At 36.1% G+C, this 15,834-nt stretch overlaps 2 protein-coding genes across 2 annotated transcripts; one reads left to right on the top strand and one right to left on the bottom strand.

Moving 5' to 3' along the window:
- Positions 1-436: 436 nt before the first annotated feature.
- On the bottom strand, positions 437-2,656 carry LOC129247747 (uncharacterized). Its single transcript, XM_054887025.1, has 6 exons — positions 2,383-2,656; positions 2,201-2,305; positions 2,005-2,135; positions 1,039-1,251; positions 814-970; positions 437-744 (listed from the first exon to the last, which is right to left on the bottom strand). Exons 1-6 carry the CDS (start codon positions 2,531-2,533, stop codon positions 632-634), a joined length of 870 nt encoding a protein of 289 aa, XP_054743000.1. The 5' UTR covers positions 2,534-2,656; the 3' UTR covers positions 437-631.
- A 1,306-nt stretch (positions 2,657-3,962) lies between these two features.
- On the top strand, positions 3,963-9,122 carry LOC129248582 (uncharacterized). Its single transcript, XM_054888195.1, has 6 exons — positions 3,963-4,526; positions 4,590-4,857; positions 4,911-4,964; positions 5,024-5,107; positions 5,179-5,884; positions 7,879-9,122. Exons 1-6 carry the CDS (start codon positions 4,334-4,336, stop codon positions 7,885-7,887), a joined length of 1,314 nt encoding a protein of 437 aa, XP_054744170.1. The 5' UTR covers positions 3,963-4,333; the 3' UTR covers positions 7,888-9,122.
- The last annotated feature ends 6,712 nt before the right edge of the window (positions 9,123-15,834 follow it).

Here is a 15,834-nt window from a genome sequence, read left to right as displayed (position 1 = left end):
AATTTTGCTGCTGAAGAAATATTGCTAGAAAAGTAAAATAATGCAGCTTGGAATGCAAATGCGGTTGTTATTATTGTAGCAGCAAAAACATTTCCCATACATTGACGGGAAAAGCTGCTGGATTGACAGTCTTTGGCCGGTTATGAATCCGGGTCGTTCCGGTAACGTAGAACCAACTGCCGTGGGAGCAATGCAGATGCAGATGCAATACGAGCATTTTGCTACTAAAAGCCATTCAAATAGTGTTCGCAAGCTCAGTTTTACAGCAACTGGTTTTTTCTTCGTCTATTATTGAGTTATTCACAACGTATTTAATAAAAATAAAAAATTTCTTAATAATTATATATATATTATATTATATATATTATATTATATATATTAAATTATTAAATTCAAAATCTACAAGGTAATTCAAAATTAAATTATAACTAAAATACATTTAAAATATTCACTTCTTATTATTAAAGTTATTATATATAAAAGGAAATAAAAAAGCAGATGGTTGCAGAGAACTATGCTGATGACGATTTTGGCGGTTTATAACAATTTTTATTTGTTGCTCGAAAATGTTGCGCGTTGCCACTTTATACACAAGCACAGGCCTTCAAATTTCCTTTGAGCCTTTGTCGTTTTATGCATTTACTTTCGATATATACTTTTTTTGCGACACTCTATTATGACTGCGTTCGACGGCTTTCCTTATTGCTTTCTCAAAAGATTTGTGTTCGTTAAAATTAAAAACATCTAAAAACACATAAAAGCTTAAATTATGCATCTGTGTATATCGATAAAAATTGAATTAATGTAATCTACCATAGAGCACACCAAAAAGTAGAGAAAATTGCGCTAAAGCCAATTTTCCACATCTTCCGTCCCAATTGAAGAGGAATAAAAGGTCATCTGTGAATAAGTGGCGTATGACTTTTTGAATATTGCCGGAGGTATTCTTTAGTCCAATTAAGTACAGTCTCTAAAAATTATTATTTAATATGTGTAAATATGTATACGAATCTGGCATTCACTCTTTTCTCAACTAACCATTGCTTGTAGGTATTCTTTGTTATTCAGCTTTTCTTCCATTTCCTTAGCTGATTCTAAAGTGGTGAACGGTAACATGGCAGCAATGTCCAAACGGGACTCGTCAGGTTCCTCGCCAGACATGCGACAAATTGATTTATGTACCTTTTGAATTAAGACCTTACATTCGCGCATAATTTTATTTTGCGCCTTTACTTCCACTTTATTTTGTTGCTGAAAAGAAAAGGAATTGTAAAAATGTACTAAAACGTTTTTATCTAAAGTACAATAGGCGAATAGAGAATATACGTTCCCACGACAGTCGGTTTTACGTAACCGGAACGACCCAGCCAAGAACTGCTACTTCAGCAGCATTCCTCGTATATACTATATGGAGAATGGTTACGCTGCTACAACAACAATAGAAACTGTTAATCCAGTGGTGGTCGCGCTTGAGAATTTTTCAAGTTATCATGTTTTGGCTAGTGAAGGACTACTTTAAAAACAAGTGTGTTACGCTAACCTAGACCCAACTGAGTCGCGCAAGTGCACTTTATTCTTAAACTCACTGCTTGTCCAAACTCCAGTTCCAGATAAACACCTTTTCTCCGTCGATTGGGGTGTTGTTGTTGTTGTAGCAGCAATAACATTCTCTACACATATGTGGGAAATGCTGCTGAAGTGACAGCCCTTGCCCAAATATAAATCCAGCTCGTTCCGGTTCCGTAGAACCGACTGTCGTGGGAACGATTGGGTATATAGCCCAGCCGGAGAATGCATAAGATTGTTAGGGAATACGCAGCTGTGTACGCAGATGTCCTTTTCTTGGCATATTGATTAGCTCCAATAACAGCGTGCAGCCTGGTGCACCAACAGGATCAAAGTTAATCCAGATGGTTTATTCATTTATCATTTCATCAAACATAATGTGGTGCTGTTATGGCATTCTGTATCAAAAGGAATACGAAAATAATGCATTTTTCTTACATCTTCCTTCGAACATGTTTCCAAATTTTCAACACATTTTTCCAAATTGCTCATGCGTGTATCCAAATTAGTTATACAAGCCGCCAAGTTGTTTTGTTGATCTAAGATGGCTTTTAATAGGCCAATCATTTCTGCAAAGTCAAAATTTAATATGCAAATTTATTATTTATGTATTCATAATAAAAGTATTAAACACCTGCATTGGAACTGGCTGGATCCTTAGTAGCAACACTTTCTACGCTCTCCGGATTTATTACCAAGCCAAACTTAGCCGTCATATTTATTGACAATGGATCTTCTTCTATTAAATTAAAAGATGCATAGATGTGCACATGAATTCGGATTACATTAAAAAGATATAAAATGCATGATTTTTACCTTTAATAGAAGTTGCCGCTCGCTTAGTTGCTTCTCGTTTTTTGGCTGCGGCTTCTTCATTGGCTGCTTGAATTTTTGCATATTTCGCCACATTTTCCTTATGGGCTTTATTTTCGATACTCATTAAGTTGGCAAACGTTTTTGTATTCATATTTCTTAGCTTAATTAATGCACACGAATAATGATTTCCCTAATCGCACAACTAAAATTCATAAAAACACAAATAAATTTGTTGTCAATTTATTGTTATTTTTCTTTTCTTTGCTTTCTATTCGACGCCGATTACAACCTATCGATGGTATACAAGATGCGGATATCAGCTGACTTGTTTTCTTACTTTTGCTTTCCACATACAAGGTGATTTCGGTAGAGCAACATTTATAAATACATTTTTTATCTTGAAATTTGGTCGTTCGAATGTCAAAATTTCGAATAGAGAGTAAACATAGAAATAAGTCAACAACAACAACAAAGAAGTAAACTACTCTTTGTCAGTTTTAATCCGCGAAATTGTTGCATATAAATTTCGTTAAATGCGCAATATGATCGAAAACTGTTTAGAAGAAAATATATTGTAATGTGCCAAACTATAGGGACGTTCCCTATTATTTCCAGAATATTGGAAATTAGTAAAGTGGTTCATGAATCACTCCCCAACATCTCCACAAAGTTGTATTAAACAAATCATTAAAATTGCCCATGCGGCATTGAAACTGGGGCTTCACCATTATTAAACGTTCTCTGTTTAAACCTTCTCATATAGTTTAGTGCTCAGCCTTACTAGGCATCTTGACACTAAAGTTTTGATTACTTTCAATGTTCAATTTCAATGAAATTGCTAATTTAGACAGAAAATCGAATTGGCAATGTACTCTCTTAAAATATTGCCACTGCATTCAATCAAATTTGGCAGTTGTTATAAAATCGACAATTGAGTGTATTGTACAAAATGTAAGTAAAAATATTAGTTTTTTCCTATTTTTTAACAGCCACTCCTGGTATGAGTTTGACATGAAATCAAGGGTGTGTTTGTTTTTTTTTTTGTTTCAGCGTATTAGTTGGGTTGCAATGTAAAATTCGAATTTTTATGGTAACATTAAAAATAATAGAAAAAAATTCAAAAGTATTTGACTTGGAACATTCACAATAGCAAATATTTTAAATATAGTTTTGTAGCTATGATAATACATTTTATTGAAAAAAAAAACTGAATTTGTACGGCATTTTTACAACGATTGAGTGTCGAGCTGTTTGGCCTCTGGTCACGCTCCAGCATGCTTGTCCAGCAGGCTTATATGTGTGCGTGTCGGGTGACACTCGTACTTGCTTCGTGTCACACATACTTGTTGTCGGCTTTTGCATGATGAAAATCAAAAATTTTAGATATTAGCTTCAAGCACCCGACACGCACACATATAAGCCTGCTGGACAAGCATGCTGGGGCGTCACCAGAGGCCAGTTGATATCCGAATCAATGTGGTGAATTCTCTCAGCGGCGAGTGTAATTTTTTTCAATTAAGTGGCATCTTTATATTTTTGTTATTCTTTTTTACTCTATTCGTTATTTGATTTTATTCTTATTAAAGTTTGTTAATGATCTCCAAAAGTTTAGCTGGTTGAAATAAATATTTACTAAAAACTACAAAATTCTGCTTGGTGGAGTTATCAGGCATACCGATATCTGTTGTGAAACTCTATAGATTATACGGACATTAATTCTTCTCGCAACGACATCGCTACTACTTTGAATGGGACTGGTAAGCCACTTTGGCGCATGGATGCCCCCTCTGAAGTTTTAAGAGTTTCACAAAGTGGATGTATTCCAATCTACACGCTTGATGAGAAATAATAAGGATATCTATTTGAATTTGAAAGTAGCGCAGTTGGAGTGACGTCTACTTGCCGTATCTTATGATCTGTTTACATTTCGGAGGATTCATCATATAGCGAAATGAAGTGCGCTGTGCTGACTTGCCCAAACAATTGCAAAAACAAATTAATAAGGTTTCATGGTTTTCCGAGGCAAGAAGATTTGTTCAAACAATGGGAAAGCTTTTGTGGTCAAGAAGTCGACAAAAAAGCGAAAATCTGCAGCGAACACTTTTTGCCAGAAGACTATGAAAGGACTTTAAAAGTTGAAATGGGTACGGAGTTCTTTGGCTTTTAAATATGCAATAATATATTCATTTGCTTATAAAAACACGCAGGATTTGCAAAATACAACCTTCTTAGAAAGGGAGCTGTACCAACCGTGAATAAACACCTGTTGGCGCCTTCAAAGAAAACACGCAAGAAACTTAGATTGCCGCAAAAGAAATTAACTTGTGATCCACTAGCAGATGTAGTAGAAGTAAAAGACGACTACGAAATGCCGCAAAAAATATCGCCTACTGCATTAGACAAATCCAAAGGGGAAAACTTTGTTCCACCATCTACTAACCTTGGCTGTACAATAAATTATTTAGAAAATAAAATGTAAGTAAAATGCGAGTACATAACAGACATACAATTGATTTGATATTCTACAGCGAAACTTTAAAACGTGATGCCGAAGCAAATGAAAAGTTGCTGAAAGACAAAATGTGAGTACATTCAATTGCCTGCAGCTACACGCTTAAAATTTACTTCTAATTTTTAACAGCGAAGTGCTGAAGGCTGAAAATAATCGTCTGCAGGAATGCTCAAAAAAGCGGCTGCAAGATAATGTGCAATTGGAACATACGATGTAAGTGAAATACAATAGAATTCATAGAAATTATCGCCGGTATTTTATGTGCCTATTATTTTTTTTTATAGAGATACTCTGAAACTTGAAAAGAGTATTTTAAAAGAAGCCGAGGAAAAGTGGAACAAACAAACCGCTGCCATGCAGATGCGCCTTAATAGAGCCGAATTCGAGCAAAAAAATTTAGAGCAGAAGCTGCAAACAATATTTAGTCCCGGTCAGATAAAAAAGATAAAAAGAGGAAATAAAAAATTGCATTGGTCTGAAGAAGATATTTCACAATCCATAAGACTATACACGACCAGCCCGAAAGCATACCTTATGTTAAAGGAAAAGAATTATCCTCTGCCCAGTGTAAGAACCCTGCAATTTTGGGCAAAAAAGCGAAGAATTTCATTCGAAACGGTCACCGATGATGGGGACAAAGTTACTTCAAATATCGTAATCGAAATGGACGAAACTAACGCGGACGCTGCAAGTTCAAGTAGTGCTGCAGAAATAGAGAAAAATATTTCTGTTGAAATGATCGAAGATGAAGATGAACAAACTATTGCCATGGAAATGGTGGCTTATAGCTCAGATGAAGATATGCCAAATGGTGTGGAGGAAGATGAAAACAATATTTCAATCGAAATGATTCATAGTGATTCATATGAAGAGATACCAAACGGTATTGTACAAGATGAAAATCCTTGGCTAGAAATTAATGAATTCATTCTACCGTGCAAATACGTACCGAAGGGAGGAAAAAATACGGATATGACCGCAGAACAAAAAGTAAGTTTTATAGTCTAATCGTATTTCACATCTTTTTATGTATTCTGTTGGAAACTAAAGCGACTATGTACCCATTTGTTATTACAACAACAACCAACCTCTGGACCCAATATGTCGAAACGGCACGTTTTCTGGTTCTGGGGCCGGATGCTATTTAAACGATAGTAATATGTATCACTATGCTATAATCGAGAGGAGATGGAGCAGGAAACAGATTAGAGTTTTCAGTGACAGTCAGGCTGCACTGAAGGCCCTGAAGAACGCGAAGCAAACCTCAAAGATTGTTCAAGAAAACAGACTGGTACTTATATGGGTTCCAGGACACTCCGGTATTCAAGGAAACGAAATTGCCGATGTATTGGCCAACCGTGGATTTGCTGTGACTCCACAGCGCCAGATAATCGAAATCAGTTCCACAGGAATCATGAATTGGATCAGCGATTATGTAGGCAATCCACATAAAAAGCGATGGTCCGGTCTAGAACGCTGTAGAACTGTAAAGTGTTTTGTGACAAGTCCGAACAGAAAACTGTCAAACTTTCTACTAAAACTTAGAAGGAAAGTCGTTCGGTTGATTGTCGGTATCATTACAGGACACAACCCATGGGGTCAGCATATGACCACCATTGGAATCATTGAGGACCCGATGTGCCTGTCGTGCTTGGAGGAGGCGGATAGCAATGAGCAATTTCTCTGTGAGTGTCCTGCCTTTGCTAGATCACGGCTACGAATTTTGGGTTCCGATGACATGAGAATGAGTAAAATTCGTTCTCTAAAACTGGAGGATATTTACAAATTTGCCAAAGAGTCTGGAAAATTCTCACAGGACTAACTATCTTTATCTTGCTATCTATTCTTTTCTATCTCTTTCCCTGAAACTTTTCTCCTTCCCTCCTCGACTATCTTCCCCCTTTCCAGAGCTTTAAATACAATGGGCTTTTTAGCCTGAGTGTTTTAGTAGCCACCAAATCTCTTGGTGCTCCTTGGCTCGACCTTTTCAGATTTCAATTTCTATTTGAAAAGGAGCTACAGCTGATCTTCGAGACTTCCTCTCAAAAAAGACGTTTTGCGGTGACCACAATATCTCTGAACTGGATCCTCTGAAATTAAAAAACCAAACAGATTTCGTTAAATTAATGTTAAATCTAGTAATTAATCGAAAAAATAAGCCCAATAAATTTTTGGACAAAATGGTGGTTTCTCAAAAAAAAAAAATCGATTTTTGACCAAAATTTCGGCCTCAAATTGTTTATAAAAAAATTTATCGGTGAGAAAAAATCTTCTATTAATTTACAAAAAAAAAAATATATTTAAGAAGCTCGTGTTAAAATTTGAGTTTTGCCGTAATATTGGTCACCGACTTTGAAAACACCATTTTGAGAAAAACGCGTTTGAAGTTTGAAATTTGCGTGTAACTTCGAAAATATTCGCCGGAACGATATTAAATTTTTTGTGGGTATTCTTAAATATATGTACATTAAGAAAAAAAAAAATAATAAAAATCGATTTTTTGAAAATTCTTAACTATATTATATAAAATCTAGGCGGCAAGCAATGGCAAACATCCGAGTGCCACTGTAGGTCCATCCATTTGTGGAACAAATCAATTGGCACGTCACACATAGGTCTCGGCCAAATACCTAACAGAAGTGTAAAATTTAACTTCCGAATTCATAGTTTTCCATTAATTTATTGCTTTTAATGAGTTAAGTGCCTCCTTTTTATACCAAATCTAGTCTCTAGTCGTGCCATTTTCAAGTGCTCACACAAATTTAGCCAAAGTCTGCTTCAAAATCAAGAACAGAGAACTCCAATTCCCACGACAGTCGGTTTTACGTACCCGGAATGACCCGAAACGACCTGAATTTATGTGCCGCCAATTACTATCAGTTCAGCAGCATTCCCCGTATATCTATGGATAATGTATATCCTGATACAACAACAACTCGAATATAAATATTTACTTAAATTAATACCTTCGTGTTTATTTTCAGACATCCTAAGGAAATGTGGAAAAATTGGTTTTGTCTGCACCAAAAGAGTTAAGAGCATTTTACTAAAAGTGATCCACATGAACATCATCTGAAGCATTTGTTATTTCTCGAGAAATATGTTAAAATCAGTTAATACTGTACGCAAATCGGATCCTCGTTCATTTGGAATCATCAAAAGTTTTGCTGAACTCAGAGAATTTGAAATATGAAATGAAATAAATAAAGATTCGCTTGGCTTCACAAAATAAGATTTGGAAAATAGAGCCATGTCACTACGGTTATAAACGTCTCCCACTAATAATAACCTTAAAAATGTGTTTGGAAGACAGAAAACAAATTCTGACATAGTTCAAAATTGCCATCTGGGTTCGGAGTGCAATCTAAGAAATCCCGCAAAAAGAAATGCCGCCTGCAGTACGAGTGGATACTCATTTATTTAATGGTAATAAAAGGTATATGAACCAACAAACGAGGATTCCGATTGTAGTTTCTCACGATTACAATAAGGAGAAGAAGCAAAGCAATTTACGTGGTGATCTACTTAGTTGTAGCGAACCTGCTGCAGAATGTGGCATGCTGCAAGTAGATTTTGAATTATTTCAGCATAGCTAAAGTTGCATCAAATTAGCAAAATTGAACATTAAAAGTTAAAAGAAGTATTCACTTAGTTGAACTATTACATCCACAGCTGTTTGGTTCAAGCCAAATCTGATATGCATAATAAATGTAATAAAAAATATGGACTATAAACGGTAAACGGCATTCGTAAAACGGGAAATTATTGGATATTAGCATACTCGAGCATTAAGTAACGCTTAAGTAATAAATTTAAAAAGTCCGGCTGTAAAATTTTCTCACGTATTCTTCAATTGAAGATTCATAATATTTATAAGTTAAGCGAAAGTCAAATATTTAAACCTAAAGATCATCAAAATGATATAAAAACCTTCTTTTTAAGCCATTCGGGGCTCAATGAGAAAATCTACTAAGTGTTAAGTATTTATGTAAGTGTTTTATAAGTTCCTACAGTAAAATGGAGTCCTTCATAATTTTCCTTTTTCTTGGAATACCGTAAAAATTACGTGTTAAAAAGTAACAAAAATGTAAAATAGTGAAATAATTGTTAGAGACAATATCGTAAGTCTTATAGTCGTTCAATTGGAGATCTTTTGTAATTGTTTTGTATGTAAAAGCTAACTGTGAAAGCAAAGATAAATAAAATAATATTAAAACTTAAATACGAATTAATCCTTTGTGATACCATTGTAAAGGAAGTACCATTGGAGGAAGGCCGGTGAGACGAAAGGAGAGGGCGGAGAGAGCTGGGGGTGGGGTAGTTAGAGGTATGGTTTAGTGTATGTGGATTATGAACGATGACTGTGTTGCGGTCACGTTAACCCTTTTATGCTGCTGATGAAGTTCATCAGATTTTTAATGTCAAAACCTGCTATATCAGCAGGCGTAGCAAAGAAGTAAGAGCCAAGATGCCTAAGTCTCAACACCGCGAGAGCAGGGCAACTAAAGAAAAGGTGCTGAGATAACTCTACTTCATCCTCCATACATCCGACGCAAAAAGGAATCGAGGTAGTTCTAAATCTCATAGCATGCACACCTCCCTTGTCTGGCCAGCTCATCCCCCTCACAATTTCCCGTAATGTCGCTGTATCCACGAACTCAGATGAGCCTTATGTCAAAGAATTCGAATGGAATCGAAAGTGATGCCAGGCCATCCCTGACCAGTTTCGAATGCACCACCATTAAACCGAGGGTCCTAATTGCTGCTTGGTTGTCGGAGTAAATATTTACTTTCCTGACTGCTAGTATGCAAGTGAGTGGCCAATCAGCTGCATCTTTGATTGGGGCTATCTCTGCTTGGAACACACTGCAGTGGTCCGGTAACCGGAATTTGAGTCCGATGGGGAGCTCATCGTAGAATACTTCTCCGCCACCCTTTCCTTTCAACTTCAATCGATCCATCAACAAGTTCATCAGGCTCTGTCTCCCAGTGCAGTCCCCTGTCCACTCCTCCCTTCACGGAATTTGAGTGGAGAATATTCCGCTTGGAATAAGCAGGGGTGCGCATTGATTCATCGACAGGGGGATGAACCCCAAGTTTCTTAAGATATTTGAGTGTCCATAAGTGCGGTTGAGCTTATAGCCCGAACCCCTCAGTCTGAGTGCGGTACGTGCAACGGCAATTCTGTCTGCGATGTCCACAGGTAACAGATTTCACACTGCGTTAAGCACTGATTCCAATGAGTGCAGTCCTTTGAACTCTTTACAGTTTCTTCAACGAAGTCGTTCACTCTAGTGAGTTCCTCCATATAACAAAATTGGCTATATAATGATTTTATAGAGCCAAAACAACTACTCTAGGCGAAAGACCCCATTTTTTGCCAATAGCGTCCTGGGCTTTCACGTAACCTTGATGTCAAGGATAATACAGAGGTACTTTATCTTGTCAGAAAGCCCCCTATTGGGGGAAGCTGAGCCCTGGCTATTTTCTATTCCCTCGTGAAAATGACAAGTTCCTCCTTGAGAGGAATCGCCGATAGGCCGCAATCAGTTGCCCAATTAACAACTACATTCAGTTTTGAATTTCAACTGTTCAACTTTTTTCGTTCAGTTCTATTTTCCTCTAACAATTAGTGCCACGTCATCCGCGTAGGCAATCAACCTGCAGCAGCTTCTAATCAGCTCCTCCAGCAAGTCATTTCCAAAGACAACCCAGAGAAATGGTGAAAAAACAGCGCCTTACGGAGTGCCCCTACTCACCTGCCGGCGGAGCGAGTCGCCACGCTATTCTATCGCATTCTGTAGATAAATCTGGTAAAGTTTGCTTCGACCCTAAGCTTATCCAGAGAGTGAGTAATTGCCTCCGGGAGGACATTTTTAAAAGCCCACTTGGACAAAGAATCCAATTCGTGCATTGTGATGCCACACAGAGAGGAAAAAATCAAAACAAATCCGAACAAGGGAGAAAAAGGAGGATAATGACCAAACGGTTCGCTTCAAGCTACTGATAAAATTCATCAGGTAGGTAATGTTTAAGCCTGCTATATCCGCGGGTGTAACAAAAAAGTGAGAACCCAGATATCTGAATTTTAGCTCCACGAGAGCTGTTCAGTTGAGGACAAGGTGCTGAAATGATACCCCTCATACACCAAACAGATTCTGTTGAAAGGACTTGGGGCAATCCCAAGTCTCACCGCATGAACACCTAATATTATTTAAGTCGAACTTGAAAGAAGTGGCTATCCACTGCCAATTTTTGTTTTTTAATCTTACTTAAGTCATATTTCTTTTTGTAAATAATTTTTGTAAAGTTTTATAATTTTTGTAAACAAACAGGCAAGTATCACTCATCTCACCAAAATATTTTTTTGTTTTCATTTAGTAAAAAGTTATTTAAAAACCAAATTGGATGATTAATTTTGCGCCACCTTCATCATACGACATTAAAGACAAAGGTGATTACAAATATTTTCTCTCGAGCGTAAAGTTTTTAAGGAGGCTCGGATTTCAAACGATTTTCTGACAGAGAAAAGTAGGAAATTAATGATCAAATTTGAATTGCAAACCTTGAAAATTATTTTCTTACTCAGATTGGGTTCGTTAAATTTAAAATTCTGTGATCTCGGTAATTCGGTAAATTTGCAAATTTAAATGCAATTGGGATATGTGGCAACATTATTTAAAAAAAATTAGCGTGACATAAACTTTTTTTTATACTATTGGTTAATTTAAAGTTCCCGAAAAAGTTTAGAGATACAAATACCTAAGCGTCAGACCTCCGAAAAAATCCATAAAATACAAATACCTAAGCGTCAGACTATTTGAACCACTGGTTGTGTTCGATAACAGAATTAGTCATTACCTGCCAAGGATGATAGATTACCAGGCTTAAATATCGGAGGCAAAATTGTGAGAGTAGCTTTGGCTGCTACATCACCGGTTACTCCGCAGGCGAATTCTACCCGCTCATTTCACTAGTATTCACACACTCGCCCAATCAGTTGATGTTCAGACGACAAAAAACAATGAGTGAGAACAGTGTTGAATGTTTTCGTATATCACCAACACAATGTCAGATGTTTCGTGACGTCAGCCAATTCGCTGATTCTTTCAAATTTGCTGAGAGCCGGTTAACGGTCTGATCTTGGCCGCACCTTCTGAATTCTTTTCACTATGATTACCAGCCACCAATCCAAATCAAGCAACAAAAATTCTCTCTCAAATACGAGTATGTAGAAGAAAAAGTAAAAAGTTAACGAAGGGAAAATTTATCATTATTGAGCGTTAGAGGAAGACATATCAGCTAAGTTTGTTTAACAATTTTTGTATTTTCCAGAAAAATGTTCATAAAAATACTTTAAATACCTACGTTTTTTGTTGAACAATTTTTGATTTTACCACTTCTAAATACAACATTTTAGAAACAATAAATTTGTTTGTTTACAAAAAGTTCAACTATGTTATGTTTCATGATGGATGATTTTTGCTGGCTCAAATTTCTGCAACACAAAATGAAATACTCTCTTGCAACTAATTGTCACTTTTCTCTCTCAATTCGTGAGTGATGGATGATTTTTTGACGTTAATGAACGGCCACTTGTAAGAATTAGGAATAAATTTGAAGCATTTTTGAGTTATCGAACACGACTTGGCGATTAGGTAAATTAATATTAGTTAATTCTGTAATTCGAAAGCGTTAATATTTTAATGCGAGTTTCACACAGATTGGTTACTTTTCTCATCCTTATTCAAATATGGGGAATCTAAGGTGCCATCGATCAAAAAACAAATACACTTTAAGTTAGTACTAAAACTCGGGAATGATTCAACGGCCAATATCTGACTAGAATATTCTGTCTCAAGAAGAATTCTCAAACAGGTATTTGGGGGTAATCCCTGCCCAGTATTCGAGATATGATCACTTGTTTGTGTATAAGTGCTCTTAAATCAATGGAATCGCATTTTCCTCAACATAGCGAACTAAGCAATCTTAAGCCACGCGTAAAAATGATTCAAATCTTTTATGAAAGTGGTCATTATGCAGGAAATGCACTTCGCGCATTGCGAAACAAATCATTATCGACATATTTTTACCTAAAAGGATACATTAACCAACTAAATTGGCGCATTTGGAGTACCGAAAATCCATATGAAATTAAAGAAAAAATTCCGCACCCATCGTGGGTGCTACTGTTTGGTATGATTTCTGGGCCGGCGGAGTCATCGGACTCTATTTCTTCGAAGATGATTCCGGTAACACCGTTATAGTGAATCATGAGCGTTACAGTGATATAAAAATAAATATTTTATGAATTGAATTAAATGACATGGACTTGAACAGTATGTGGCTTCAACAGACCGTTGTTACTTGGCACACAGCGAATGATGCAATGGTCATATTGTGAATGAATGTCCTAGGAAGCATTATCTCGCGAATCAACCAAATAATTTCGCCGTCAAGATCTTGCGATTTGCTAACACTGGAGTTCTTCTTCTAGGGCTGCATAAAAAGTATGTTCTATGCCAATAAAGCGGAGACGATTCCAGAGCGGAATAACTAATATATAGCTAGAACTATGACAAAATGACAGCGAATATATTTATATACTATACGCATCCTGTATTGCCAGAGGAGTCGTGGTGGGCATATCAGGGATATGGTGTTTCACACATGAAAACCATGGACTAAAAAAAATTATGATATAAAAAAAATTGGTTTGACCAATTTTGTTGTGTTTTACTTAAAAACCCCTGTTTTAATCACCCTGTAGTTGTCAGCTGCCCAATATTATTCTTACCCCATGAAGCAATAATTAAAGGTCATGAAGCAATAATTAAAGGTGATGTAAGTAGCCAATTTTCACCCTGTGTTAGCCATCTTGAAGCTACTTAATAAATCCGTGTTGTCCTCTTGGAAAAGCTACTTTTTATTTCAGAGCAAATTCTAAAGAAAAAGTACTCAAAAGCGTAGAAATTAAAATTTTTGCTGAAAAAGTTAGCAAGCAATATTGTTTTGCCTATTCCATTTTGCTTAGACTTTCGCATCTTTCAATTCTATTGAAAGTTCTGTGAAAATTACATTGATTAATAGCTGCTATATTACATAGCCACATTTAGGTAAGTGTTTTGTTGCAGATTATCAATCTGATTTTTTGTTAATAACTGCTTAAAATTTATATACACAGGTGTGAAAAAATTTGTACACAACGCAAAATTATACTTCGTTGCTCCACCTTTTTGCTTTTCAACAGCTTGTAGCCGGCTTGGCATCGATTCCACTAACTTTTTGCAAACATCAGGGCTTATTTTATTCCATTCTTCCTGCAGAGCAATTTTCAAGAGTTGAATTGATGTACACTGCCTTTCCTGCATCCGGCGACCTAATTCATCCCACAAATGCTCAATGGCATTGAGGTCGGGACTTTGTGCAGGGGTTTTTATTACCTTTGGACAGTTATATAACAACCAGCTCTTGACGTCATATGAGGAATGTTTGGGATCGTTGTCCTGGTAGAATTGAAAACTACTTTCGATGCCTAGTTTTCTCACGCTTTCTTTCAAATTTTGTTTCAAAATTGTTAAATAAACGTGTTTATTCATTATTCCATCAATGAAATGCAATTTTCCAACTCCTGACGCCGCCATGCATCCGCAAACTATGTTTAACCGTTTTTCTTAAATTCTTGCCTTCCAGCTCCTTGTTCGGTTTGCGCCACACTTTACCCCTTCCATCACATCCAAATAAATTAAATTTACTTTCGTCAGTAAATAATACCTAAAGAATGAATATTAAAATCATGAAATTGTTATTTTTCCCCCACTTACAGCGCTCCAAAAATCGAAATCCTTAGCCATATATTGGCGAGCAAAAACAAGCCGGTCATTTTCTTGCTTATTAGGGGCTTCTTCCGCGCAACTCGGCCGTGAAAATCATTTTTTCGAAGAAGTCTTCATCTTCATCGCAGTTAATTTTGGAGCAGAAATGAATGGATTTTTCTTCACTTCCCTTAGCACCATGCTCTCATCTTTGGACGGGTTCCACGATGCTTATTTGCAATGAAACCACTTTCATTGTATCTAGCAATAATATCGTGCACTGTTGACTTGCTTTTTTTATCAATTTCGATATTGCTCGCTCAGATTTTCCGTCTAAGTGCAGTTGAATTACTATTTTGCGTTCCTCCAATGTAGACTGTTTACCATTACGCGGCATTTTGCAAAATACTTTTATAAACTCACCCAATGATTGACAAGGCAACAATGAACAATAACTTTTAATACAAGTATAGAAAATTTAGAAATAACGGTATGCATATTTGCAAAACATGGTTTGCCCGACTTTGAATGTGAGACAGAGAAGTGGCCTTTTTCAGTTTTTTATACATTAACATTTTATAAAGCAACTTGGAATATATTTTTTTGTTGTTTTTAAATAAAACAATTTTTGTGAAAAAAACAGAAAAAGGTAGAGCGTGTTTTCTTCCATCAAAACATAGATATTATGTCTAGAAGTTTTCGTATGCATCTGCCTGACTTTGAATGTGAGTGACTGTATATAAATTTATCTTTTTTTAACACAGATTTTATACTTCTAACTTTGCAGGTAATCTCGTTAAAAAATCAAATGTATGATTAGCGGACGTGACGAAATAAAAGTGGTTTTTCCTCGTTAAGAGTTTCCACTAATCTCAAGTTGTTTTATTTATTACTTCAGTGTAGGTTAACAAATGACACATATATGTAGATTCCAATCCGATGCATGGTCAAAATACATACATATATGACACAAATCCATGGGAATAGTTAAGTTAAAAATATAAATAATTAGGTACCACTTATAAAATAACATAAAATTATTCTATGGCTTACAACGACCTTTTTCAATTTTTTACTACATTTTCAGAAAGGGGATAAACTTATGCCCTTTTTTCCCTTGCTTCC

Source organism: Anastrepha obliqua, chromosome 5 (genome assembly GCF_027943255.1).
Source record: "Anastrepha obliqua isolate idAnaObli1 chromosome 5, idAnaObli1_1.0, whole genome shotgun sequence".
NCBI classification, from domain to species: Eukaryota; Metazoa; Arthropoda; class Insecta; order Diptera; family Tephritidae; genus Anastrepha; species Anastrepha obliqua.
The sequence above is the reverse complement of the archived record's forward strand: the minus strand, read 5'-3'. Positions and strand labels throughout refer to the sequence as shown.

Coding starts and splice junctions, on each gene's coding strand:
- LOC129247747 (XM_054887025.1), bottom strand. CDS start 2,533: ATGAATACAAAAACGTTTGCCAACTTAATGAGTATCGAAAATAAAGCC. Junction 2,306..2,382: donor AGCGGCAACTTCTATTAAAG/GTAAAAATCATG, acceptor TTAATTTAATAG/AAGAAGATCCATTGTCAATA. Junction 2,136..2,200: donor TCCAGCCAGTTCCAATGCAG/GTGTTTAATACT, acceptor TTGACTTTGCAG/AAATGATTGGCCTATTAAAA.
- LOC129248582 (XM_054888195.1), top strand. CDS start 4,334: ATGAAGTGCGCTGTGCTGACTTGCCCAAACAATTGCAAAAACAAATTA. Junction 4,858..4,910: donor AATTATTTAGAAAATAAAAT/GTAAGTAAAATG, acceptor GATATTCTACAG/CGAAACTTTAAAACGTGATG. Junction 4,965..5,023: donor AAGTTGCTGAAAGACAAAAT/GTGAGTACATTC, acceptor AATTTTTAACAG/CGAAGTGCTGAAGGCTGAAA.